This window comes from Hemicordylus capensis, chromosome 3, assembly GCF_027244095.1.
Source record: "Hemicordylus capensis ecotype Gifberg chromosome 3, rHemCap1.1.pri, whole genome shotgun sequence".
NCBI classification, from domain to species: domain Eukaryota; kingdom Metazoa; phylum Chordata; class Lepidosauria; order Squamata; family Cordylidae; genus Hemicordylus; species Hemicordylus capensis.
The window spans coordinates 353,442,738-353,470,140 of record NC_069659.1 but is presented as its reverse complement, the minus strand read 5'-3'; the positions used below and the strand labels follow the sequence as shown (position 1 = coordinate 353,470,140).

General features: G+C 48.4%; 1 protein-coding gene across 1 annotated transcript; it reads left to right on the top strand.

The window, feature by feature from the left end:
- On the top strand, positions 1-23,365 carry B3GNT7 (UDP-GlcNAc:betaGal beta-1,3-N-acetylglucosaminyltransferase 7). Its single transcript, XM_053310428.1, has 2 exons — positions 1-158; positions 21,048-23,365. The coding sequence occupies exons 1-2, from the start codon at positions 127-129 to the stop codon at positions 22,246-22,248; spliced, it is 1,233 nt and encodes a 410-aa protein (XP_053166403.1). The 5' UTR covers positions 1-126; the 3' UTR covers positions 22,249-23,365.
- The last annotated feature ends 4,038 nt before the right edge of the window (positions 23,366-27,403 follow it).

Here is a 27,403-nt window from a genome sequence, read left to right as displayed (position 1 = left end):
GTTGCGCGCTCCGAGGGGAGGGTCGCCCTAGAGCGAGGAGCGAGGCTCTCTCTCTCTTTCTCTCTCCTCCGCAGGAACAGCGGCGAGCGGCGGCGGCGGCAGAGAGCAGCGGAGTTCTGCCCCCGGATGCAACCCAGGCTTAGCAGCATGTTCCAGTGGTGAGTGCTTTTCCTGGGAGCGGGGTGGTCTGCTTGCCCGTGTCTGGTTTTGCTCCACTCCATCATCCCCATGGAGCGCCGGGAAGCCGCTGCCAGTCTGGGTAGACAGGACTGAGCTAGATGGACCGAGCCTCCGACTCGGTCGAAGGCAGCTTCCGAGGTTGCGAGGAGGAACTGCTGCTGCTTCGCACGCGGCTGCAACATTTCCCCTCGACTACCTCGGCTTCGTCGCGAGCCGTTTCCCTTGCACTTGCCTGGATGGCCCCAGAGCGGCTCCGTCCCCTTTGTGGAGGCAAGGTTGGACCAGCGTCGCCCCGTTCTTGGACACGCCAAGCGACACTCTTCTCTCTCTGGGGCATCCTGTTGGGGTGAGCCCGGAGGGAGGAGGGCTTGCGTCCTGCGGGGTAGTGACCGGGTGTGTGTCTGAGTCTTGCATGCCTCGATCTGCCCCTGCAGTGAACTTGCACCAATGGCGAGGGCTTCAAGCGATTTGGGGAATTAAAGAGTTACCTGCCTCCGTTGCAAAGAGAGCGACGAGTTTGGTGGCCCGAGAAGGAGAACACGCGAACCCCAACTTTGCACTTCTGGTTCTGCTTCAGAGCTCCTGCAGAATTCCCCCCTAATAATAATAATAATAATAATAATAAAAGGAATCCCAGCCCAAATGCCTAACCAAGAAATTCCGCCCTACACCCTTGTCGTTCGGGGACTGTATTCCGAAGCAACAGATATTGAAAGTGCCATCCTAAGGATGTTTACTCAGAGGTCAGTTCCATTGGGCTCAATGGAGCTTACTCCCTAGTAAGTGCGTTTGGGCCAGTCGCTCGAGAGTTGGTGTGGTGGTGGAAAGAGAGAGGGGCTCGTGGTGTGACCCCCCCCAAGCATGCTTACACAGAAGTAAGTCCTGAAGAACTCAGTGTGGCTTCCTCTCTAATGAGCGTAATCAGGATTGCAGCTTTGGACTAGGGAGATCTGGGTTCAAATCTCTCCCTAGTCTTGAACTTGAAGCTCTGTAGTTGCAGCAGTGGCGGCTTCTCTAGCTCGGTGTAGGGCACACATTTTGCATGTAGGAAATTCCAGATGCAGTTCCTGGCAGTACCCCCAGGTAGAGCTGGGAAAAGACCCCCCCCTCTCAAATCCTGGGGTTTTGCTGCCAGAACCAGGATTTCCGCAGAGAGGGGTGCCCAACCTTGACCCCCCCAGCTGTGGTCGGACTACAACTCCCATCATCCCCCCACTGGCCATTGTGACCAAAGGCAGCCCAATGCCCGAGCAAGGCACCAAATGTTGCCTTGCCTCACCACCCTGGTGGGGGCTAGCTAGACCTCTTTCAAAACCAGCCCTTGCAAACCCTGAAAGTGGGCTGGGGGGGGTGGCCAGCCGCCTCCCCTTTCCCCGTGCTTCTTGCCAGCTTAGCAGGGGGGTCAGCTGAGTCCCCAAGGGCTGCTCCGATGGTGACGGGGGGGGGCTCCCTCTTGGCCCGCTGCTGGCACTCGGTGCTTCTCCACTGCCTTGGGGCCAAGCTGCCCCACTTGTGGCTGTGGTCCTACCACGTCTGGGGACCTGGTTCTGTTCGAGGGAGGGGGTAGCCAGGCTCTAGGCACTGTTGCTCCCTTGGACGTGGGGTCAGAGATTCACGGCATACTTCATATTCAAAGGCTTCTGAGCTGGCAGTGCCTAAAAAACGATTTATAACAACAGGAAGCGGCCAGCCTGCCACAGGGCAATTCTTCTGTGATCGCTTGGTGAGCCCGAAAGATCAGAGAACTGGAGCAGCATCCTGATGAGGAAACCCTTGGAAGCTTGAGCCGGCTTTCTGTAGAAGGAAAGATGACTCAGTCGGGGTCGTCACAGTGTATTACACAATTATGCCTGGTGTGAAGAAAGTGGAGAGGGGTTTGCCCCCTCTGGTGATGCGAGAACTGATTGGCAAGATTCGAGGCAGACAAAACAAAGGACCCCTTCATTCTGCATTGTATGAACAGGTGGGACTCACTGCCACTAGATGTGGTGATGATGCCATCTGTGCTTGTGAGTTGGGCAAAGGGGGATTGGGCAAATCCAAGGAGGAGAGGTCTGTCTATGGCTTTTAGCCACAGTAGCTAAAAGGACGCTCCTTTCAGTGCACCTCTGAATATCGGATACTGTGGAACAACACCAAGGGAGGGTGATTGCCTTCATATGGGCTTTTGGCTGGCCACCACTGGAAATAGGATGCTGGGTTAGATGGACCTTTGGTCTGACCCCGGAGGGGTTTCTTGCATTAATGGGGCTAAAACCCACTCGCTTTGCGATCCTTGTCTTCTCCAGGCAGCCAGTCCTTATCTTCCTGATGGATAGGGTTAAGTTTCATTTTATAGTTCCGTGCTTAAGTTTCATTTATCTCCGAGTAACAGTCAGCCTAATCGGTTGAGCCAACAGCGTCGATTTCGTTTGGATGGAAAGAAAGTGAAGGGTTCGCATTGGTGGCTGTAAAGAAGTCTCTTCCTGTGTGTGGCTTCCTGGGTTTCTTGTTTCCCTCTTACTCTGTGGACTCCTGTCGGAGTGCGCTTGTGCGGTTTCCAGCACTGATGGCTTTGTGATGAGTAATTTGTTAATGTGCGTGAAGGTGCTTTTTTTCAAACGAAGTTTTTCTTGCTTTCCTGTTGTGTCGTCGTGGAAAATGACCTTTGTTCAAAATTCTTCAATTGGCCACCTGTGCTAAAAATACTGGGAGGTTTATAGCAACAGATTAAAAACCGAATTGTTATTCTGCCCCCACGTTTTGAGTTTCAATCCATTAATTAAGCATGCCGTTTTTTAAACGTCATTTTGATAGGGTCATCACTAACATGGAAAGGGAAGCAATAAATGCAATAAAGTTTATCAGCAGCAGAAACAATGCCGCGCCGTAAAAGGCCAGGCTATACTAAGAAGCTAAGGGCTTAATGTTGCTTTGGTTTCAGATGAGACAGTTTCCAGGGCAGAAATCTATTTTCAACTGCTGGGGTCAGCCCTAGAGTGTCTGGAGTGCCTCTAAGCCTGTGTAAAGTGTGTGCTCGCAAAGTCCCCACCACAGAACTCCTCTCCATACATCCAGGTGATGGACTAAGAGCATTGCTATTGGACATAGGGAGCTGCTGCCTACTGAGTCAGACTGTTGGTCCATCTAGCTCTGTATTGTCTATACTGACTGGTAGTGGCTTCTCCTAGGTTTCAGAAGCCTTCCCCAGCCTTCCCTGGAGATGCTCCCAGGGGCCGATCCTGGGACATTTCTGCACACAAAGCAGATGCCCTACTGCTGATCTTAAGGCCCCATCCCCAAAGGGAACGTCTCTTTTACTGGCAGACTTTACAGGATGTTGTAGGGCTTACTGGACACACATGCAAGGGGAGATACTTTGAACAAACCCATAAGTTGCACTGCATAAATGCTATGCATTATCACCTCATCTGTTAGGATAGACTTCATAGGAACATAGGTAGCTGCCATATACTGAGTCAGACCATTGGTCTATCTAGCTCAGTATTGTCTTCACAGACTGGCAGCGGCTTCTCCAAGGTTGCAGGCAGGATTCTCTCCCAGCCCTATCTTGGAGATGCTGCCAGGGAGGGAACTTGGAACCTTCTGCTCTTCCCAGAGTGGCTCCATCCCCTAATGGGAATCTCTTGCAGTGCTCACACTTCTAGTCTCCCATTCACATGCAACCAGGGTGGGCCCTGCTTAGCTAAGGGGACAAGTCATGCTTGCTACCACAAGACCAGCTCTCCTCTCCTGGGTAGTTCCCCACTCCATTCCTTCTCATTTTTCTCTGCCGCAACTCAATTTGCCACAGGTAGTATGCACAATGTATTTTCAAGCCTTGCTGAAATCAGTGGGACCTGAAGGCTTTGGCTTCATTGTGCCCTGTGGAATTCACTGCCACAAGATGTGGTGTTGGCTATTAGCTTAGATATCTTTTCAAAAGGACACGTTCATGGAGGAGAAGAGGTCTTATCAGTAGCTATCTGAAACCTCCGTCTTTGGATTCTAATACTCTCCATATTCAGATGAATACCTCCAGATTCATTGTGAGCCCTTTTGAGACAGAGAAGTAAACCTCTGAGCTCTTTGTTGAAAAGCGGTACGTATCTGTAGTGGTAGTAGAGGCAGTAGGCCTCCAAATAACTCTTCCTGGGGAGCGGCTTCAGTGGGGAATCTCTGGGTTTCATGCCCTACTTCAGGGCTTACTGGAAACTTCTGGTTTGCCACTGTGGGAAGTGGAATCTTTGGTCTCAACCAGGGTCCAACTGTTCCCAGGTGCCAGCTCACCTGGAAATTTGAATGTAGTGCTTGAGCCAGGCGAGGGACGGACGGACGTGAGCAGGAGGAGGAAGGAGCCAGCTTGTCCCTCCATCACCTGCCGGAGCCAGAGACATGTGACCGGGAGGAGGCTTGTGAGGTGGCACGTCTGGTGCCCCTGTGGGGCGGAGGACGTTGCTGCTGGGGGTGAGCGTTGAGTCCGCTCTTCCCCATGGAGCAGAAGGCAGCCGGACTCCTGGATTTTGGTCCGGCTTCAAGAGCTAAGGAAAATGCATTGAGGCCCAGTCTTAATCCAGCAGGGTGCCCCTTAGACCTCTGCCAGCGGCCCCATTTCCTCCTATGGATGAAGCATCGTTCGTACTCAAGGGTTGGTTTCACTCTTCAATTTGAAATGTTGGCATGAAGCACTCGGTGAGCTTAAAGACAAGCCTTTCATATACATGCTGCCGGGCTTAAAGGACAAGAGCCCCTCTGTTCTCATCTCCTCCTCTCTGGGCAGCGGCCACCTTAAGGGAAACGGCACAGGTCAGAAGAGGTGCTTTGTTGGGTCAGAGCAATTGAGTTACAGCCCCCTGTTTCCCTCAGTGGCCGCAGGCCTTGGGGAAGCCCACAAGCATGGCCTGGAATAGCCCTCTCCAATTGCTGGGATAGTCAGAAGTACAGTATACTGCCTCGGCATGCAGAAGCTCCATTTAGCTGTCTTAGATAATGGCATGGCTGCCAATAGACCTCTCCACTCTTTCATGAATGGGTCTCTTTGCCTTACCCCTGCTAACTGCATAAGAGGCACTTTAAAAAGTGATGGCTGCCTTGTAGTTGGCAGAGGGAGAGCCCGGCTCTTCTGACTGAGCCCAGCATCGCATCTCTACAGTGGATGCCCTGCTTTCTGTGTGTGTCCTGTTCAAATTGTGAGCTCTTTTGGAACAGAAAACTGCCTTCACATTTATTTTGCTCTGCAAGCTGCTTTGAGAACATAGGAACAAAGGAAACTGCCATATACTGAGTCAGACCATTGGTCTATCTATCTCGGTATTGTCTACCTAGACTGGCAGCGGCTTCTCCAAGGTTGCAGGCAGGAATCTCTCTCAGCCCTATCTTGGAGGTGCTGCTGCCAGGGAGGGAACTTGAAACCTTCTGCTCTTCCCAGAGCGGCTCCATCCCCTGCTGAGGGGAATCTCTTGCAGTGCTCACACCTCAAGTATCCCATTCAGATGCAACCAGGGCAGACCCTGCTTAGCTAAGGGGACAAGTCATGCTTGCGACCACAAGACCAGCTCTCCAACTTTTGTTTCGTTTCGTTGAAAAGCAGCATGGTGAAAAGCCAGCATGGTGCAGTGGTTAGAGTGTTGGACTAGGACTGGGGAGATCCGAGTTCAAATCCCCCTTCAGCCATGAAACTCACTGGGTGACTCTGGGCCAGTCATGTATCTCTCAGCCTAACCTACCTCAGAGGGTTGTTGTGAAAGAGAAACTCAAGTATGTAGTACACCGCTCTGGGTTCCTTGGAGGAAGAGCGGGATATAAATGTAAAGTAAAATAAAATAATAAATAAATAAATAAATAAATAATAATATTAACAATTAATAAATAATAAATTTTCTTCACCCACTTAAGCCAATGAGGCGCTTCACGTGATCGGTGTGAAGCACCGTAGGGGGTTCTACAGGGATTGTGGGCTTAGCCCGCTCTCCCTGCAGACGAGCAGCCGCACTGGGCGGCCGGATCGGCTACCAGCTCTGTCACGGAGCCGACAGGGGTGGCAGGGATGGGGGGGCCGTGTGGCCCCCGGAAGTTTCAGGTTGCCCTGTGCGAGCGAGCAGGGCATCCTGCAGAGACCTCCGAACCTGGGAGGCTGCTTGCAGCTTCCCAGTGGAGGTCTCCTCGTGTGTCGCCATGGCACGGAGCCGTACCATGGCAGCACACGACCAGGAAACCTGGGTTAGCGGAGTGCTCGCTCTGCTAGCCTGAGCTAAGGAGAGGGCCACTTTGGTGGGCTAGCTGCCGGAGAACCACTGGGCTTGTCCGCGAGGCCACTGGTTTTCACGATGGGGAAAAACGGGGCTGAGCTTCTTTAGCCTAGTTTTCCCCTCTCGTGAGAATAACCTCGTTGTCTGCTAAGATAGTGGACTTTGTCAGCTTTTGGGGAAGTTCAAGTATATAAGTAATGTCAAGCAGATCTCCTCGTCTATGTGTGGCCCCACTATAAAAGTTGGACGGGTTAGTTACGTTTCTCCCCCACTCTTCCTTCAAAGAGTTTAGGGTTCCCTCCAAGCTTGCTTCATCCTTGCAGCAACCCAGAGGGATACATCTAGGCTGAAAGATAAGCCCCTTTCAGTCACTGTAATATGTGCGTACAGCTGACTGTACACAGGTTCCTGTGTATGTGTGAATGACTGTACCTGTGTTCCTGGTAAAAGTGAATCTGGGTACAGGCACCCTTAAGTGCAAGGCACAGATAGGAAGTGTTCTGCTGTATGTGTGTTTGTCACTGGGCAATAGTTTCCCTTTGCAGGAGCCAGGCGGATTCTGCCTCAGCAATACCCTGGATTTTCGGTTCACTCTCTGTGCAAGAAAGCAGCATCTTGGCTGTAACCCGCTAGAAAGCTCACAGGGGCCTGATGGTGGGCAGCCAAAGTAAAGTAAAATTCAACTGAGATTGATTCGAAGTAGGCTGAGACAAGCGGAAGTGCTTCTTCACATGAGTAAGTTATAGAACTTAGTGCCACAAGATATGGTGAAGATGCTAGGTTAATTCTTCCTTCGCTTTTTAAAAAAATGTGTTTTTTTGTTGGTGGATAGAATAGGAGGATAGGACTACTGAGTGATTAACTGTGACAACGAAACTGAACTTCCATATTCAGAGGCAGTATATCTCTGAGTAATGGAAGCTGGAGGTAAACCAGGGGTGTGTGTGTGTGTGTATGTTGCCCTTGGTGTGTTCAGCTGTAAAATACAACTCGTACATGAGAAGTGTCTGGAGGGGCCACAACAGAGATGTCCTAACCTTGTGCAGCAATACAAGCAGGCCTTGATATCCACAGATTCATTATGCGCAGATTCGCCTATCTGCGGTTGGGTAAAAGACACCTGCCCTCGGCATACTGACCTTACATATCCGTGGGTTGGGGTGGCAGGAAATGACCGCAAAGGTAATTTCTGGCCGTCATTTTCTTTTTTGGAGCCTTAAAATGGCTCCAAAGAAAGAAAATTGTGATTTCTGGGGCACAGCACAACTCAGGGGGACCAGCGAAGCATGGTAGAGAGCTTTCCCCACAACCCCCCCTCCCATTTGGCCAATTATCGACTGTTTTCTTGATGACCGGGAACCTAACCCCCGTGATCCCATAGCCCCAACAACTTGATATTTGCGGTTTCCATATCCGTGGTTGCAACCGGGAACGGAACCCCCACGAAAATAAAAGTCCTCTTGTATTGCAAAGCTCTCCAGCCATACTGAGCCCAGCAAAGGAGCTGGTTCTCCTGCAAGATCTCTTCTTCTGCCCCGCCAAATCCATGCATATGATGCAATTCTGTAGTGGTGACCCTGGAGCGGATTCCGCTGCCTACATTTCAAGGAATATTTCCACCACAACATTGATCAGTGTGACGACACAGAGTTGCCGTTCTCTGAGCACTCCGCTAGACAGCAAAGCGACACGCAGGTGGTACCATCCTCTCAGCACCAAAAAGAGTATTCTGCATGGATCCCTTCTGATGGGTGTAGCACTGGGCTGGGTTTTTGCATGGTGTGCTTCCAACGCAATCCTCAGGTTGAGATCATCAGTAAACAGCATTGCCTGCCACTTTAGCCTTTATTCAGACATTTTGTTGCACCTGCATTCCGGTGTCTGTATATATGTACATGTGTCAGCACTGTACAAATGTTGGACGTAACATATGTATAGGGCTATTGTGCTTTGGAGATGGGATTCCCAAAAGGCATGCTAACCTGAAACCGAAAATAACTTAGATGACTATATAAGTATCCGATTCTCTTTGTTTAATTTTTTACAGAAGGGTCTGACTAGGGTTCAACACTCACGGTATGAGTGTTGAACACAACATGTGAATAGTTACATTCTCAACCGTGGAGAACGTGATGCCATTCATAGTCTTGGAGATGTTTTTGACGTCATCACTGAAGAGACTGACAAAGGAGAAGCAAGTCTTGCCGTAAACAAGTTGGACTGTGTACAGGAGGAACGTAGGAAGCTGCCTTATACTGAGTTAGACTGCTGGTCCATCTAACTCAGTATTGTCCGCACAGACTGGCAGCAGGTTCTCCAAAGTTGCAGGCAAGAGTCTTTCCCAGCCCTGCCTGGAGATGCCGCCAGGCCAGGGACTGAACCTGGGACCTTCTGCGTGCAAAGCAGATGCTCTTCCACTCAGCTACAGGCCCGTCCTCTGTCCATCACCAAATTCTACAGGCTGTTATTTTCTCCTAAGAAATGCCCGAAGGAGCTATGCAACCTAATGATGGAATTCCCTACAGATGTACAAGAACAAATCTGCAGTGCTGCAGCCCAGGATCCTCAGCCAGGGTCTTCCATCAGCTACTCAAATGCACAAGCCGGGCAATCTGGTATGTCCCATTGCTTCAGGCACTGGTGGCACTATCACCCTCAGGGCATCTGGACTCCATTCTCAGGCCCACCAGTATCCCCAGCTATTTGCACGACACCTCCTGAGGAAACTGCGATCCCTTTGACAGATGGACAGAGAAGTCCTGGGTTATCCATATGCCCCACAAAGATGGTCTACAACAAATTTCCAACCTTGGCTCCCCAGATTACATTGGACTATCTTCATCCCCAGCCACAATGGCTTTTGGGCATGATGTGAATTGTAGTCCAACATCCTCTGGGTACCTACATTTGGAAACTGCTGTCCTAGGGACTCAGGGGATCCAATAATTTAGTTTATTTATTTATTTAACACACGAACAGCCCTGCTGGATCAGGCCCAAGGAAGCCCATCTAGGCCAGCATCCTGTTTCTCACAGTGGCCCACCAGATGCCGCTGGAAGCCTACAGGGCCTGTTCTTCTATGTGCTTTATAATTTTATCCTTGAGGATGCTTTCCATCAATTTGCTTGGAACGGATGTTAAACTAACTGGCCCTGAATCCCTTTTTGAAAATTGGTGTTACATTTGCTACTCTCCAGTCCTCTGGTACAGAGCCTGATTGCAAGGATAAGTTAAAATGTTTAGCAAGGAGGCTGGCAATTTCACATTTGAGTTCTTTGAGGACTCTTGGATGGATGCCATCTAGCCCTGGCGATTTGCTAGTTTTCCTTTTTTCCAGACAGGATAGAACATCATCTCTTATCACTTCTATCTGACTCTGTTATTTAGCCTCCATCCCCAAAAAGCCTGGTTCAGGAACAGGAATATGCTCGGTAACCTCTGCCATGAAGATGGATGCAAAGAACTCATTTAGCTTCTCTGCAACCTCCATATCCTCCTTAATAGTCTCTTTCACTCCCTCATTGTCTAATGGTCCAACCACCTCCCTGGCAGGTTTCCTGCTTCTGCCACCTTGGTCTCGAGGGAACAAACTTGTTCCCTGAGAGCCAGGAGCTCCTTGCACCGAGCACACACCCATGACTTCTGCCCATGGAGCAAACAGTCACACATTTGGTGCTCTGTGCAATACACTCAGAAATGCCCCTTCCCCTGCTGACTGTCTGTCTTCATACTGGTTTTGTTGGCTGTTTACAGTATTGTTGTATTGTTTACAGTAGTTTATTAGAAGGACAGGTCTCAGCTGTAATGGTCAGCTATTTAACGGTCCAAATGGCCTTTCTCAAGAATATGAGGGAGAGATCAGTAATTATATGAGGGATGGATTTGTACTTCCATTCTCTTCTCTGCTGGGCTCCTTGTGATCACAGGGGCTTGTTCCAGGCTCCAATGCACACTTCCCACTAAACTCCCACAAAACTCCAACATCCTGTTTGCTATCCTCTGTTCCCTATGTTCTCGGCCTACACCTCTTATGTAGAGAGTAGGTTCCAAATTGAGACACAGGATGTGGGTCAAAGAAATGTGGGGCCTCCCACAGCCCTAGCTGACTCCACTCCCTCCAGGCAGGGACAAACAAATATATTGGAGTTTGCTGGCCCTAGCAAATGCTAGCCCTGGCAAATAACTCTCTCTGTCTCTGTCTCTCTTTCTTGGACTTATCCCTTAAAGAGAAACCAGCCCTTCCAAATCTGCCCTCCTCCTGTTAGTTAGTTTGAAGGGGGGAAAGGCTAGATGTTGTTCTGCTTAGAAAAGCTTGCTCACCCCCTGAAGCTGCTGCTTCTGCTCTTCCCAGAGCAGCCATGCTTCTATACTGCCCCAAACCTGTGTCTCTGGGTGGTTTACAATTTAAAATATTAAAAACAATAAATCAATTAAATGATTAAAACCATTTAAACATTAAAATCATTAACATTAAAATCATTTAAAACCCAGCATTAAAAATATTAAAACTATAAATCTAATTAAAAGCCTGGGTGAATAAATATGTCCTCAGTGCCATTTAAAAAGTTGCCGGAGATGGGGAGGCTCTTATTTCAACAGGGAGCGCCTTGCAAAGACCAGGGGCTGCAACGGAAAAGGCCGGCTCCCGAGTAGCCGCCAGATGAGTTGGTGGCAACCGCAGACAAACTTCTCCATATGATCTTAACAGGCAGTGATGTTCATGGTGAAGAAGATGTTCTCTTAAATACCCAGGGCCCAAGCCGTTTAGAGAAGCCACATAATGGCGCAGCGGGGAAATGACTTGACTAGCAAGCCAGAGGTTGCCGGTTCGAATCCCCGCTGGTATGTTTCCAAGACTATGGGAAACACCTATATCGGGCAGCAGTGATATAGGAAGATGCTGAAAGGTATCATCTCGTACTGCGTGGGAGATGGCAATGGTCAACCCCTCCTGTATTCTACCAAAGACAACCACAGGGCTCTCTGGTCGCCAGGAGTTGACACCGACTTGACAGCATACTTTACCTTTAAGCTGTTTAGGGCTTTATAGGTAATAGCCAGCACCTTGAATTTTGCCCGGGAATGTATCGGCAGCCAGTGTAGTTCTTTCAACACCGGAGTAATATGGTCTCACCAAGATGACCCTGGATGATGATGTAGGTGATACCATCGGGGTCTTGTTCACTTGCTGCTGCCATTCAGTGTACACAATACGGTACTAAGCTATAGATGGACCAAGATTCTGACTCGGTAGAAGGCAGCTGCTTATGTAATAAATGGGTCAGTCTCCACCCCAAAGAATAAAGGAGCAGGAAGTTGACCTTGGAAATGTCAGGAATCAATGGAAGTACACTTTGCTGCTGACCTGCAGATGCCGGCTCTTCAGCAGAAAAAATGTAGAGAGCGACTAGAGTGGGAACTGGTTGATCTCAGAACAGAAGTACACTTGCTGGTAACCTCCAGACTTGATTACTGCAATGAGCTCTATGTGGGGCTGCCTTTGTACGTAGTCTGGAAACTACACTTAGTACAAAATGCGGCAGCCAGGTTGGTCTCCGGGTCATTTCGAAGAGACCATATTACTCCTATATTACAGGAGCTGCACTGGCTGCCAATAAGTTTCCGGGCAAAGTACAAAGTGCTGGTTATAACCTATAAAGCCCTAAACAGCTTAAGCCCACGGTACTTAAGAGAGCGTCTTCTTCTGCTTGATCCCCATGTCCACTGCGTACATCAGGGGAGGCTCGCCTGTGGCTACCTTCATGTCGCCTGGTGGCCACTCAGGGACGGGCCTTCTCTATTGTCACCCCAAGACTTTGGAATGCACTTCCCGTGGGAATAAGAGTCTCCCCATCTCCAGCGGCTTTTAAAAAGTGTCTGAAGACTCATCTTTTTACCCAGGCCTTTTAGCTTTTTGACTTTTTAACTTTTAGATTGTTTTAAATTGTTTTTAGCATTTAATTGATTTTAATGTTTTGGTTTGGTTTTGTTGTGAACTGCCCTGAGACCTTGGGTTGGGGCGGTATACATATATGATAAATAAATAAATAATATAGCAGGTCTGGACTCCATTTCTGCAGGCCTTAATTGAGACGACGTTTACTTCTTAAATCCTATCACAGTTTAATTTAGGATTGCTAGGAAGTTATCACTTATTACTGCAAATGCGAATAACCAGCAATACAATAATCTTGCATATTCTTAAGCTTATCACTAGATCAGGCCTCTTGTCTTCTCTTGCATTTGACTGCTGTTTACTAGCATTTTTAGCCTACTTTCCAATAGGTTTATGAGATCACCTGGCATTCTGTTTGTGTGTCCATGTGTCCGTCCATGTCCCCCCCCCCAACTGCCATCAACTTCACAATGCCGGGACCAATATGAACCAAATCGAGTACAGTTGTAGGGACACATAGGGACATCTCAATAGTTTGTGATGATGTCATCCACACTGATTCAAGATGACAGCTAGATAAACATTTGAGGCGCAAGTGGGTGAACGACTTAACTGATTTGAACCATCTTTGCTGCAGCTGTAGGGACACGTCAATGGCATAGATTGTGACAATGTCATCCAACCCAATTCAAGATGGCAGACATGTAAACTTTTGAGGCACGAGTGCACTAACTTGTGGACAGTCTAACCAATTATGACTTAGCGTTTGCAAGTCAGCCTGGTGTTCACTTCCAGTGGTTCTTCTAGAATGTTGGGACCAGCAGATTCCTCAGGGGCGTGGTGGGGAACTAGCTTTCAGAAGCACAAAAATAAATAATAGATTTATCAGGAAAAAGAGAAGCAATCTTGCTATTAAAAATGTGGAACTTCATTGATTTTTGCAGAACTAGTGGTGCAATCGCTAGGTACTGGTTTCCAAGTAGTTCAGGGAGGGGCCGTAGATCAGCAGGAGAAGACACGCCTTATATGCGTAAAGTCCCAGACTCAAATCCTGACGTGTCCAGTGAAAAGAATAGGGGGCTGTAGCTTGATGGTTGAGCTTCACATGCAGAAGGTCCCAGTTTGAATTCTTAGCAGCATCTCCAGGTACGGCTGGGAAAGATGCCTGTCTGAAACTACGATTACTACAAATATTTATATACCACTCTTCAACAAAATTCTTAAAGCGATTTACATAGAAAAATAAATACATAAATAAGATGGCCCCCTGTCCCCAAAGGGCTCACAATCTAAAAAGAAACATAAGGTGCCTCTTTGCTCAATTAGCAGGGGTATAAACCTTGGAGAGCTGCTGATGGTCAGTGCAGACAATACTGTATTTACCCAAACCTAAGACTAGCCACATCCCACCCTTCCCTCAAGTTCTTTGATGTTGGAAATCGGAGGGGTCACCTTAAATTCAGAGTCCTCTTCATTTTGGGTAGATATAGGTATAACCTGTATTTAACGTGTCTTTTTTTAAAGGGGGCTTGTCTTAAATTCAGTCATCGTATTTGGGTAAGTGTGGTGCTGAACTTGATGAATCAACAGGCTGAGGTAGCCCATGAGGGCTACCTTGTCTTGTGTCCCCAGAGGATGTATGTTTTATTTATCCCATTTTAATACAGTCTGATATGTACATCTCTAGGTGGTATGTACAATTTTAAACACAACATAAAAGAGTAAAAACAGATTAAAATTCCACCAAACACAATAAAAACAACCTCATAAAATAAAACAGGTTTTAAAAACGGATTTCAGTTAAAAGCCTGCAAAAGCAGGTGTGTCTTGAAGGTCTTCCTGAAAACAAACAGAGGAGGTGATGCTCTTATTTCAACAGAGAGCATATTCCAAAGCCCCGGGGCAGCCACAGAGAAAGCCCCGTCCCAAGTCGCCACCAAATGAGCCCAGTGGCAACTGTAACCATCCTCTCCAAGAGACCGTAACAGGTGGCAGTTTTTATGACAAAGAAGGCACTCTCTTAAATACCCTGTACCCAAGCTGTTAAGGGCTTTATGGGTAATAACCAGCACTTTGTAACATATCAGCAGCTAGTGCAGTTCTTTTAAAATTAGTGTTATGTAGTCCCTTCAGGTTGTCCCAGAAACCAGTCTGGCTGCTGCATTCTGTACCAATTGTAGTTTCCGGACTACATACAAAGGCAGCCCCACATAGAGTGTATTGCCGTAGTCAAGCCTGGGGATTACTAGCATGTGTACCACTGTTTTAAGATTATTCACCTGCAGAAATGGACGTAGCTGATGTATCAGCCGAAGCAGCTAAAAAGTGCTCCTGGCCACTGCCTCAGTATGAGAAACCAGAGAGAGTTTTGGATACAGGAGCACGCCAAAGCTACGTACCTGATCTTTCAGGGGGAGTATAACCCCATCCAGAACAGGCAGATCTAAACCATCTCTTGGGTCCTGCCCCCCCCCCCCTGTCAGTACCTCCATCTTATCTGGATTCAACTTCAGTTTATTCCTCATCCAGCCCATTACCACCTCTAGACCGGCCTTTAGAGAAGTTATGCCATTTCCTGATGAGGTCGACATGGAGAAATAGATCTGGGTGTCATCAGCATATTGATAACACCCTGCACCAAACATCCTGATAATCTCTCCCAGCAATTTCATGTAGATGTTAAAGAGCATTGGAGGCTTGTGGAACTCCACACTTTAGTTTTTGCTTAGCAAAACAGCAGTCTCCAAACAGCACCATCTGGAATCTACTGGAGAAGTGGGAGCAGAACCACTGTAAAACAATATCACCCAATCTCACCTCCCTCAGGCGATCCAAAAGAACACCATGGTTGATGGTATCCAAAGCTGCTGAGAGATCCAAAAGGATCAGCGGAGTCAAACTCCCTCTGTCAATAGCCAGTTGAAGATCATCCATCAGGCCTACCAAGGCAGTCTCAACTCCATAGCCCTCTTAAAAGCCAGCTTGAAATGAGTCTTAAGTAATCTGTATCATCCCAAACTGCCTGAAACTGATGGTCTTGGGCAAACATCTCTTTCTGTCAACCACGGTCCCCCAACTCTAATATGGCCATTGTTCGTGAAGATTTCTAAGAAAATGCATGTCCAGTGCCCTGAATAGGCGTTGATTATCTCATGGACTCTAGAGCTGTGCATATGCTACAGCCGCTGGGTGGACCGAGGCAACCTAAATGAAGGTGTTACCTTCATCAGCATGGGAACAGCCACTGCCGTGTACTCAGTGTTTCCAGTGGTAATACTGGAAGATCTGGGCCACGGGAGACAAGCCCACACTGTGCATCTCCTTCCTTCCTGCACGTGTCCCCCTCCTCCCCTCCCCAGCACGGGAGCAACAATGGCAGATATCCTGCCATCGCAAGGGCAGGCCACGCGCTGCAGGGGCACTGGCTTTTTTCTTCTTCTGGTCCCAGCCAGATGTAGCCAGTGGTATTTTGATGTGATGAAAATTGTCCACATATGCAGGCTTTGCCAAGGAATAAGGGCTTGCCGTGTGGGGAGACCTTAAAGTGGCCGTTGGCAGCTGGTTTAGCCACTCTGAGTGGGGAGAGAATAATTTGCATCTCTCCCTCACCCACCCCAGGCCCCCACTGCCGGCTGTTGCTCCCTTTGCAGGGCCAAACTCGGGGTGATGTTGGGGTTCTGTGACTGGAACTCTGGACGTCTTTGGCAGGATGCAGGAGGGGAGGGGGCATATTAGGGGCGTAGCTAGAGGAGAGGGGGCTGTGTCTGCCCCTCTCCGCATTGGCCCCTTGGACGGAGGGAGATAATGAAGAAAATAGGGAAGGGTGGAGCTGCCCCCCCAGGAGGTGGTGGTGGTGGGTCTCGGTTCTTTGAAAGCATCTGCTTATTTATAGCCACACCCATGGGGTGTACTCTGGCATGGGTTTTTTTTTTTAACTTTTTGCCCTTGTGCAAATCTCCCAGCTTTTGAGCCTGTAAGTTTCCCCCTCCACCGCTAAGCAGCTTCAGCGGCAATTTGGATTGTGTCGGTGACATTTGAAGACTTGGGGGCACACGGGTGGGGAGGAAGGGAGAGATCGAAGGAAAGGGGGCTCCCCTCTTCCTCTGGCAGACTGGCACACAGAGAGAGTTCTTTTCTTTGTTAGGCCTTTGCTTGCTTTAACCGTTTCCTTGAAAATGCAGCCCAATTCTTTGGCCTGGTTTCGACCACTGCCTGATCTTCTAGTGTTAAATTGTGGTTACATTTATCTATTTGATACGACTGCTCTGGGAATGGGTATCTCTTTCCATGATGGTTTTCTTGTCATTCCCAGGATCAATTTGTGGAAAACAGCCAGTCTGAATTCTACCCATCATTACACCAGAGTCTTGATAAGATCTGGCACTTTGCTGTTGTTGCATTGGAATGTGGAGCCAGTCATAGAAAGCCTTTACTCTTGCTGTAACTGGAAGTTCGAAACAAGCCAAGCAAGTCTATTCCATCCCCTCCAGCGCTTACCAGATAGGGGCACTTATCTTGTATGTCTAGCAAAGAAATAGACTTGATTAGCAAGACAGAGTTGCTAATCGCCGCTGGTTCGAATCCCCCGCTGGTATGTTTCCCAGACAATGGGAAACACCTCTATCGGGCATCAGCGATCTAGGAAGATGCTGAAAGGCATCATCTCATACTGCGCGGGAGAAGGCAGTGGTAAACCCCTCCTCCTGTATTCTACCAAAGAAAAACCACACGGCTCTGTGGTCGCCAGGAGTCGACACAGACTCGACGGCACACTTTACCTTTACCTAGCTACACAGTAAATGGCTTCCTTGAATGGCTGCACATGGCTTCCTTAAAAGCAGGAGTTCCCAACTTAATGTCCTCAGATGTTAGACTACAGTCCCTATAATCCCTAGCCACAGTGGCCAACGGTGATTGGCCACTGGGAAATGTAGTCCAATAACATCTGGGGACACAAGGTTGGGAACCCCTAGCAATTTCCCAGGGAACCCTGGGAATTGTAGTTCTGTGAGTGTAGAAAGAGAACAACAGAAAAGTCCCAGCCTTCTCTCAAAACTACAGTTCCCAGGTTCCTTCACGGAAAGAGTCCCTAACCAACATGGGAGCTGTTGTTGTGTCCAGTTTGGCCCTGAGAACCAACTGTTCACTTGGACAACAGTGTCTGTTGATGTTTGGATGTGCTTGAGACCCCGTCTTGCTAAACGCATTGTGCTGGATGGTTTGGAGGCAGGAGCAGGTGAAACACAATTCTGCTTTGGGCTCTTGAAGCATTGCCAAAGTCTCTCTCCATGCCCAAGACTGGGCCTTTGGACTGCCATTTCATGACACCATTACATCAGATGTACTTGCCAAGCAGCCCTCGTTGTGAGGGAGGAGAGACAGGTGAGACAGATGCCTAGTGTTTAGTCTGCTTTCTTTAGCTGCCCGTGGTGTGAAAAATGGCCGTATGTAGACATTGCTCTGGGAATTTGGGTGTTGGGTTTGGGAATGTAGAGAGGAGTGACTTCGTTTAAATGGGTATCAGTTACTTCTGATTGGGCTTTGCCAGGAAGGGCATGGAGATGAGAATATGGAGAAGTCTGGACTAGAAGGACAGCTTCTTCAGCCCTTCCCAGCAGGAGGTGAATTTGGAAACAGGGCGAGGCCTTGAATATCTTTGCTTTCCTGAAAAGATTAATACGGGCATCAAAAACTGCCCGGAAGACTCAACAGCCCTCCTTCAACGGCCTCCTGCACCTAGGGAACAGCCTTTCAGGGAGGGCTCCGGCCCTCTTTGCGCCTGAGGTGGGATGCTGAATGCTGCCTCCAGTGTCCCCCTAACAGGGATGATCCCAGATGTTGTGGACTACAGCTCCCAGAATCCCCAGCTGCAATAGCTTTTGCTTGGGGATGATGAGAGTTGTGGACAACAGCACTGGCTGCCTCCCATCATCTGCACACTGCATGCACGATCTCTCTCTTTCTCTCCTGTTGTCACTGCTGTTTGATTTCATGAGCACAAGGCCTTCTCTGCTGCCCCTTCTTTTGCAGCAGCTGCCCTGTAATACATGCATGCTCCTCTGCCGCTGCCGCCTCTCTTTGCTGCCAGGATAATTACGAGAAGAAAGGAAATGGGAGTGGGGAGAGAGAAAGAGACTTTATTTTGATCTTTGACCAGCTTAGAAACAAACCAACAGAAGAGGAAATGAGAAAAGAGCATTAAAATACTAGAGATTCTCGGCAGAGGTGGGCAGAAGCTGTGGGAGATGGGGATATCTTACCACTCTGCTGTTGCCCCTGTAATCCCACCGCTTGGGGTGGCTGCCTCCCCTCGCCTCATGGAAGGGCCGTCCAGCAGCCTTCATTAGGGTTGCCAACTCTGACCAAAACTATTCCATCCATCTCCAGGTGACTTGAGGCCAACCTTAGCTCGATCCAGAAGACTTGCTCTCAAATTCTGCTCTGTGGCATGGAGTTCCCAGCGCACGGATATGGGTTTTCTTGGACTGCAGTGGCGCTGCCTTCGTAACTGATTCAGGTTCCGTGCACTGCGGCAGTTAGAAAGGCAAACTCGGTTGTGGAAATGGCAAGGAAAGGAGCGGATAATAAAACTGCAAGTCTTCGAATGGCATGATATACATTTATGGGGCGGCCACACTTTTTAGATCACTGCCCTGGTTCAGCGGTTCTCAGACTACCCCAAATGGTGTTGAACTACAGTTCCCATAACCCCCTGTCACAATGGCTGAGGGCTGCTGTGGAAGGGAATGATGGGAGTTGTAGTCCTATAACATATTGGGACCCCAGTTTGAGAACCCCCACTTTAGAGGAAGTGGCAACTGGGGGGGCGGGTCATGATGTAATTATTTTCCATCACTCATACTACTAGAACTTGGGTCACCCAGAGAATTAGCATATGGTTCAGAATTGATAAAGGAAGCAATTTGTCATGCTACATGCAATTAATGTAAAGTTCACAAACCCATGAGGTACTGATGGCCATTTATCTTAGATGGGTTTGATCTTTTTGTGTTACAAAAGGGGATCAGACAGATATGTGGAGGACAGGTCTATTAGCCATGACACAATAGTTAGGCAAAACCTCCATGTTCGGAGGCAGTGTACCCCTGAAAACCAGCTGTTGAGACAAACAGCAGAGGATGGTGATCTCCATGTCCAACTTGTGAGCTTCCCAGGACATCAGGCTGGTCACTGTTAGAAACAGAATGGACCTTGGCCTGATTGTCATTTATTTATTTATAAAATCATCTCACATATGTAAATAAATTAATTGATGTATACCAGGGGTTCCCAACCTATGGTATTCCTACAACTCCCATAATCCCTAGCCACAATAAACTGTCACTGGGGATGATGGGAGTTGTAGTTCAGCAACATCCAGAGTACCACAAGTTGGGAGCCCCTGGCGTATACCACAATCGATGGGCATGGGGCTTTGCAAAGAACCTCTCTGCCCTGAGGGGCTTGCAGTCTTATATGGAGGCAACAAAGGAAGTGAGGAGAGGTGGGCTGGATCAGGGAAGAAGATGAACTGAGGTAGAACTGGTCTTGTGGTAGCAAGCACAAATTGTCCTCTTTGCTAAGCAGTGTTTGCCTTGGTTTGCATTTGAATGGGAGTCTACATTTCCAAGCACAGCAAGATATTCCCCTTAGAGAATGGGACTGCACTGGGAAGAGGTACTGAGGTTCCAAGTTCCCTCCCTGGCAGGATCTCCAAGACCGGGCTGAGAGACACGCCTGCCTGCAACCCTGGAGAAGCTGCTGCCAGTCAGTGTAGACAATACTGAGCTAGATGGACCAATGGTCTGACTTGGTAGATGGCAGCTTCCTATGTCCAAAGTGGTGTTTATATTTCCATGTGGTAGGGAGAGAGGAATCGGGCAGCTGAGAGGAAGAAGAGAGTGTCTAGAACTGAAAACTGCATTTCCCCAACCTGGGCAGGGTGATAAGAGCTGAGCTGCCTCTTCTGAGAAACTCTCTATTAATACAGCCTCGACACTGTGCTCTTATTCAGAGCAGCCGGCATCAAAGAGTCCCTGATGATGAGGCCTCGCTCTAGTTTTGAGGGAAGAATGTCCTGGAGATCCCAAGGCAGGACGGTTAGCCAGCAAACAGACCACCTTCTATTCAGGGAAGGCCCCACTCAGCAAACAGAAACTTGACTGCTCTCTTTTTAATGTTTAATTGTCGGTTGTGCCTTCTCAGTATGATGGTGAAAGCCCAGAGGGGGGCTGGAATGTGAGGGATTTGGAAACAGGGAGGGTGGGGGGGGGCAGCAAGCGGAAATTGGACACCACCTGGGTAGACCTTCAGCTTTAGTAACGGAATCTATTTCCACTGCTGATGTCCTCTGCTGCCACAAACAGATGTCTTGGATGGGTGGAAAATGTAGAACATTTTCAATATTTCACCCAGTGTTTTGGACCACTGAAATTGCCTCCTCTGGCCTGACTTGTGAGCTCTGAGTTCTACTTTTAATTCTCCCCTTTCTGTTCACTCAAGCTTTTAAAAATTAGATTTATTTTTTTTTTAAATAGTATTGTGTTTTGTACTTTCTGTTGTAACTAGTTTGTCTTCTGTTACTTGTTTTTGTTGGATGTTTTTTTTTTACTGTTGTGAGAGAGAACAATTTATGGGGCAGCTAACAAATACAGTTTATTATTATATCATACTGACATGTTTGAATGGAGGGTTATCGTCTAGCCTTGATTCCTTGTTTTTTCTTTCTTTCTGTCCTCTTGTAGGAAGAAGACCGTCTACAAAAGCGTCCTCCTGTCCTTTGCACTGGTGGTTATGGTGACCGTGCTGCAAAGAGGCATAGCGCCTGGTCAGTTCCTTCAAGGCCAGCAACAAAAAGAAGATATTTCCCAAGAGCCAGTAAAAGCTCAGAAGAGGGACAGCGTCTTCTCGGTTGCCAACAACTTTTGGAAGAAGAAGGAGGAGGAGGAACCCGTTACCATTGAAGCAGCAGAGACGCAGGTGACCTCTTGGGACATCACCACTATCAACTGCTCGGCCAACCTCAACTTCAGCAAGGACGACTGGTTCAAAGGGCTGGAGCCTAACTTCCGTCAGTTCCTGCTGTACCGACACTGCCGATATTTCCCCATGCTCATCAACCACCCGGAGAAGTGCAATGGCGACATCTACCTGTTGATTGTGGTGAAGTCTGTTATCACTCAACACGACCGCAGGGAGGCCATTAGGAGGACGTGGGGCCAAGAGAAGGAGGTGGATGGCAAGAAGATACGGACTCTCTTCCTATTGGGCATCGCTTCCAAGGAAGAAGAGAGGGCAAATTACCAAAAGTTGCTGGATTACGAGAACCGCATCTACGGGGACATCTTGCAGTGGGACTTCTTGGATAGCTTTTTCAACCTCACCCTCAAGGAGGTGCATTTCCTCAAGTGGCTTGACATCTACTGCAACAATGTCCGGTACATCTTCAAGGGTGATGACGATGTCTTTGTAAGCCCCGACAACATCATGGAATTCCTGCAAGACAAGAAAGAGGGTCATCCGCCTCTGTTTGTGGGTGATGTTCTTCTCAAGGCCAAACCCATCCGCAAGAAGGAGAACAAATACTACATTCCCAGTGCCTTATACAACAAGAACAACTACCCACCCTATGCTGGTGGCGGTGGCTTCCTCATGGATGGCCTGCTGGCCAAAAAGCTCCACAAGGTCTCGGAAACTCTGGAGCTGTATCCCATCGATGATGTCTTCCTGGGCATGTGCTTGGAGGTCCTTAAGGTGACACCTGTGGCACATGCTGGCTTCAAGACATTTGGCATTGTGAAAAACAAGAACAGCAAGATGAACAAGGAGCCGTGCTTCTTCCAAAGCATGCTGGTGGTTCATAAACTTCTCCCATTGGAGCTGCTCCGCATGTGGGATTTAGTCCACAGTAACTTAACATGTTCCAGGAAACTATATATCCTTTAGCTCCATCTGGAGGGAAAAAACAGTTGGTTTGAGGGAAAGCATTTGGATGCTAACAGTTGTGGGTAAACTCCCAGAATCCTCTGGGGATTCCTAGAATCCACTCTTCCAGCGCTGTGAAGGAAAAGAGGGAAAACCATGTGGGGAGGGGGGAAACTAGGGAAGGAAGGGCCTTGAAAAACTGTTTGTTTGTTTGTTTGATGTTTTATTTGTTCCCCCTTTGGTGGGGGGTTTGAGAAGTTTAGAAAAGACTTGACAAAGATGGCCAGAAGTTGCTAACGGGAGAAACTATGAAAAGAGATGGAACCAGGATGCTCTTGGAGGAGGCCTCCCGAAAATTTGCCTCCCAGCTTTCTTGGGGTGCAGGATTCTTCAGTGCATTGAGAAGATTGAGCCAAGGTGGAAATGCCGATGTGGGGATTTCCTCCCTTCTTGTGTACTTCTCAACTGAGGGCTGGCCCTAAAGCTAAGACACTTTGAGTGAGTGAGGGAGTGAGTGAGGGAGAGAGAGAGAGAGGTTTAAAGGCAGTCCTGAGTGGAATGATTTTTTAAATCATTGTACTCGATGTACAAACACCTCGATGCCATTTCCTTTCTGTCCCCCACCCCACCTGACTGTTCTGGAAGGTGTTTTGGGGGGAAGAGATATGCTTTCTCAAGGACAGATTGCCATCATCCATTCCTTTCTAAGATGGTTCCTGTTTTATTAAACCTGTGCCATCTGCAAACTGAGGGCAAGTTTACATAACCTTTTTTTTTTTTTAAAGGAGAAATGTTGCCAGGTGAGAAAGTTCTGTAACATTTCCTGTAGTAACTTATGCTGCCTCTGGAGTGAAAAAAGGGTGCAGCGGTAGCCACAATTTCTTTTGCTGGAAGAAATGAACAATCCCTTCCTATCCCTGTGACTTTGTTTCATTGCACGGGGGTGTAATTATAAGTAATGGCCGAAGAACAGATTTCTCACCTTGTGGTGTGATTTCCCTAACAGAAGAACTGTTGTGGAGGGGGGTTCTGTGTTAAATTGAGAGCAGTTTCAAGAAGACATGCTCCACCCATGCCCAAGTTAAGAGTTCCCTAACCCTTTGTGCTTGTCCTATAATAAATGGGCTCTCTCTCAGAATGTGAGGTTAGGTTCCACAATCTGTGTGCCATACATTGGCTAATGTGTTTATCCATGCAAGGTTGTACAGATCCTTTCCCAGTATGTGGAGCTGGCTCTCTCATTGGATAGGGTGGCCACTGCCTTGTAATGGGTACCATGCAACTCTTTGGTGTAGCTTAAGAATTGGGGGCTGCCAATGGCTGGAGAACAAAGAGGGCAGAAGTGGCAAGAACTGAATTGCAGAACTATGTTTTCTCCTTGCCTCTTGCACATACACACTAGCAGGGATCCACAGATTTAAGCTCAGCTCATTGGCCAGCCATTATCTGTGGTCACCACCGATCTCCCCGCTTATCTTTTTCTGGCACACGGGCAGAGGGCTTAGGAGAGAAGCAGGTCTTCTGTCAATGCAGTGGGCTATGCAGATGGTAAGAAACAGTGAGAGCCCTCTCCCCACCTTATACCGAGTCAGGCCATTGGCACATCTACCTCGGTATTGTCTACACAGTAGCTCTCCAAAGCTTCCGGCAGGAGTTGCTCCATCTGCTCCAAGGGGAATATCTTGCAGTGCTCACGTGTAGTCACCCATCCAAATGGAGGATAGGTCTCTCAAGGGCTACTAGTCAGAGGGCTACAGGCCATCTCTAGCCTCCAAGGCAGGATGCCTCTGAGTACCAGTTGCAGGGGAGTCACAGCAGGAGAGAGGGCATGCCCTCCCCTCTTGCCTGTGGGCTCCCCAGAGGCATCTGGTGGGTCACCGTGTGAAACAGGGTGCTGGACTAGATGGGCATTCTTGGGCCTGATCCTGCAGGGCTGTTCTTATGTTCTTACAAATCAGGGCCTGCTACCACAAGACCAGCTCTCTGCCCCATGATGATGCACTACAACTCCCATCATCCCCAGACAATTTCTGGGGACCCAAGCTTGAGAAACTTGGATGTGCACTGTTTCCTTAAGGCAGTTTCATAGTTTCTTCAGTGCCAGCTTAAAAAGAGGCTTCTCAGGGGAGAGTTCCTGGTTTTCCTCCTTTCAGCAATTTGCAGTGATGGTGGCAGCTCACTAAAACAAGTACTCTTTCTGCTTGATCTTATGCATGCTTACAGGGAAGAAGCCCCCACAGGGACCAGTGGAATTTTACACTTGTAAGGAGTACATGGAAACCTGTAGCTTTCGTTCCTTCTGGAAGATAAAGACCAAGTTGCCAAACACCTAACCTTCAGCCCACATACAACAGCATACCAGCCAAATCCAGAAAAACAAGTGTGCTGGGGAAGAAAGACCGACCACAGGCATGTCTCTCCTGGTGACCAAATACGACTCTCACACACAGGTCCTCTCCCCACCCCTGCTGTAGATGTGTGCAGAAGATGCAGATTATCCTTCCTTGCAGGCATAGCCATAATCTCAAACTGTGTTTGGGGTTTGCTTAGAAGCTTCTCAAGTAGTGGGCAAACTTTCCAGAAAGGACATCTAGTCCTCCAGTACGGATTTTGCCCTGCAAGGGGGACTGTGTGATGCATCTTAAGGGATGCTCTCTGTTCATGAGCACCATTGGGCTGTGTGCCCCAGAATCCTTTACGCTCTTACAGACAAATCCATAGTGTTCTCCAACAGATAAGACTCCATGGAAAGTGTTTCCTGGGGCTGAGCCAGCGTGCAACGGTAGGGCACATGTTTTGCGTGGGTCTGCGGTTAAACCTCTAATAGCTCCAGTTAAAAGATTTCTGGTCGCGCACAATGGAACTCCCCCTCCCTGTCTGATACCCTGGAGAACTGCTGCTGGTCAGAGCTGACAATACTGGGCTAGCTGAAGCAAGGGTCTACTTGGTGTAAAGCAGCTTCTGATGTCCCGACACAAGCAGCTTAAAAACCACTTGACACACATGCAAGATCCTGTACCTGTGCCACAAAAGTTACCAACACCCAGCCCTACTTTTGGAGACAGTTGGTGATTAGGTTGTAATTGCTGGTGTGATCCAGCACACTGTGCTAAAGCCTCATTAGTTTAACTGGGATTAAGTACATGTCATTTCACACTAGATTGTGACCTTTGGATCTAGTGGCTATGTTTCCATTCCCCAAATATGGCAATTTCTCCCACGCCAGCCATGAGTATGGCCCTCCCCCCCTTTACTTCCCTACATGTGGCTTGACTCGCTTTCCTGAGTAAGCTGCAGGTATCTGCTGTGGCAGTGCTGTGTGTGTTCCTGTTTTCTTGCTTCATGCAATACCAAATTCCACTATTGCATTTGGGAGACTAATGCATTCTCCCCAGTGTAGTCTGTGGAAGAGGGTAGGGGCTAGTTGTGTGGCAGGTTGTCCTTGGCCTTGTGGGGGTGCAGTAGCGAGAGATGGACTGGCTTCCGTACCTTCTAGCCACACGAGTCAAGGAACCTCCTTGAGTGCAACGGACTGCCCCCCTTTCTGCCCTGAATTCTCACTCGCTGCCTTGCAGACACAGAAAGGAAAGCATTTTCTACTTAAAGAGCCCCTCTGAAAGACACATTCCAAAATGAGCCTTTTCTGTAGCCTTAGAATTTCATGTTCCTTGGGATGGGAAGTGAGCACAATGGTGACTGAAGTTAGCCCAGGCATGTTTTGCTACTTAAGACAGCAATTCTCAAACTTGGGTCACCAGTTGTTGTTGTTGGACTACAACTCTCATCATCCCCAGCCACAATGGCATTGTAGTCCAACATCTGGGGACCCAAGTGTGAAAACCCCTGGCGTAAGACACTTACTATGTGTACAGATTCAGAGCTGGGGTTATGTTTTTACCATTATCATTATTGTTGAATTCAGTCGTCATAACATTCTGTGTGTGGTCCTTTTCCCGCTCCTCTCCTGGATCCATTTGTAGCCTTCTCAGCTTTTTCCTTCTGCAAGCTCTTTAAGGACCATAAACCATATGACATGTAAATTGCGATTACTAACCCCAACCCTCAGGACGGGCTCTAAATCTAAATCACAAATGCATATATACCTTGGAGAGGAAAAATTCTCAAGCAAATTCTCCTAACTGGCTTGCAAAGATGCACATCAATGTTCTCATAAATGCAGTCTTGTTCTTTCCAGCCCTCCCCACTCCTTCCAGTTATGGGTGCCTCTGAATATCAGTTGCAGGGGAGCAGTGTGGGAAGGGCATGCCTTTTGTCTCCTGCCTGTGTAGACACATCCCAAAGGCATCCGGTGGGCCACTGTGAGAAACAGGATGCTGCACTAGAGAGGCTGTGGGCCTGATCCCGCAGGGCTGTTCTTATGTTCTCATATGTTTGCTAGTCAGACTGTCAACCACTGTACCCAGTTTGAGGGGGAAGGGGACACAACTGGCCAGACCCTTGGTGCTAACACACCCCATGGCCAGACCCCTTCAGAGCTGTAGTCCAACAACAACTAGGGACCTCTGCTGTTTTGAGAATCCCTGGAACAGAAGAAGGGGCTTTAACCTCTGACTTGACAATCTCTTCTCCCAAGCTGCTATTAGCTTTTCTGCAACTAATAGCAGCTTAGGGGAGCAATTTAGATCAGGGATGTGGCAAAGGAAAGAGACCCAGATAATTGTCTCCTCTCACAGACCCCACTCCCACCATCCCCCCACAGCAGGTAGGTGGTTGTTGTTGTTAAACACTTAGGAACATGGGAAGCTGCTACTGAGTCAGACCATTGGTCTATCTAGCTCAGTAGTGTCTTCACAGACTGGCAGCAGCTTCTTCAAGGTTGCAGGCAGGAATCTCCTCAACCCCAATCTTGGAGATGCTGCCAGGGAAGGAACTTGAAACCTTCTGCTCTTCCCAGAGCAGCTCCATCCCCTGAGGGGAATATCTTAGAGTGCTCACACTTCTAGTCTCCTATTCATATGCAACCAGGGCAGACCCTGCTTAGCTAAGGGGACAAGTCATGCTTGCTACCACAAGACCAGCTCTCCTCTCCCAAGAGTTCCAATCTTATTTATGTCTCATGTGGCTCTTAGTTAATTGATTAGGTGCTGTCAATTCGATGTCGATTCTTAGCGTCCACATAGATAGATTCTCTCCAGGATGATCTGTCTTCAACTTG

Excerpts from the sequence above, each read along its gene's own strand:
- B3GNT7 (XM_053310428.1), top strand. The coding sequence starts at position 127 with ATGCAACCCAGGCTTAGCAGCATGTTCCAGTG. Across the intron at positions 159-21,047 it reads CTTAGCAGCATGTTCCAGTG|GAAGAAGACCGTCTACAAAA; the intron begins GTGAGTGCTTTT and ends GTCCTCTTGTAG.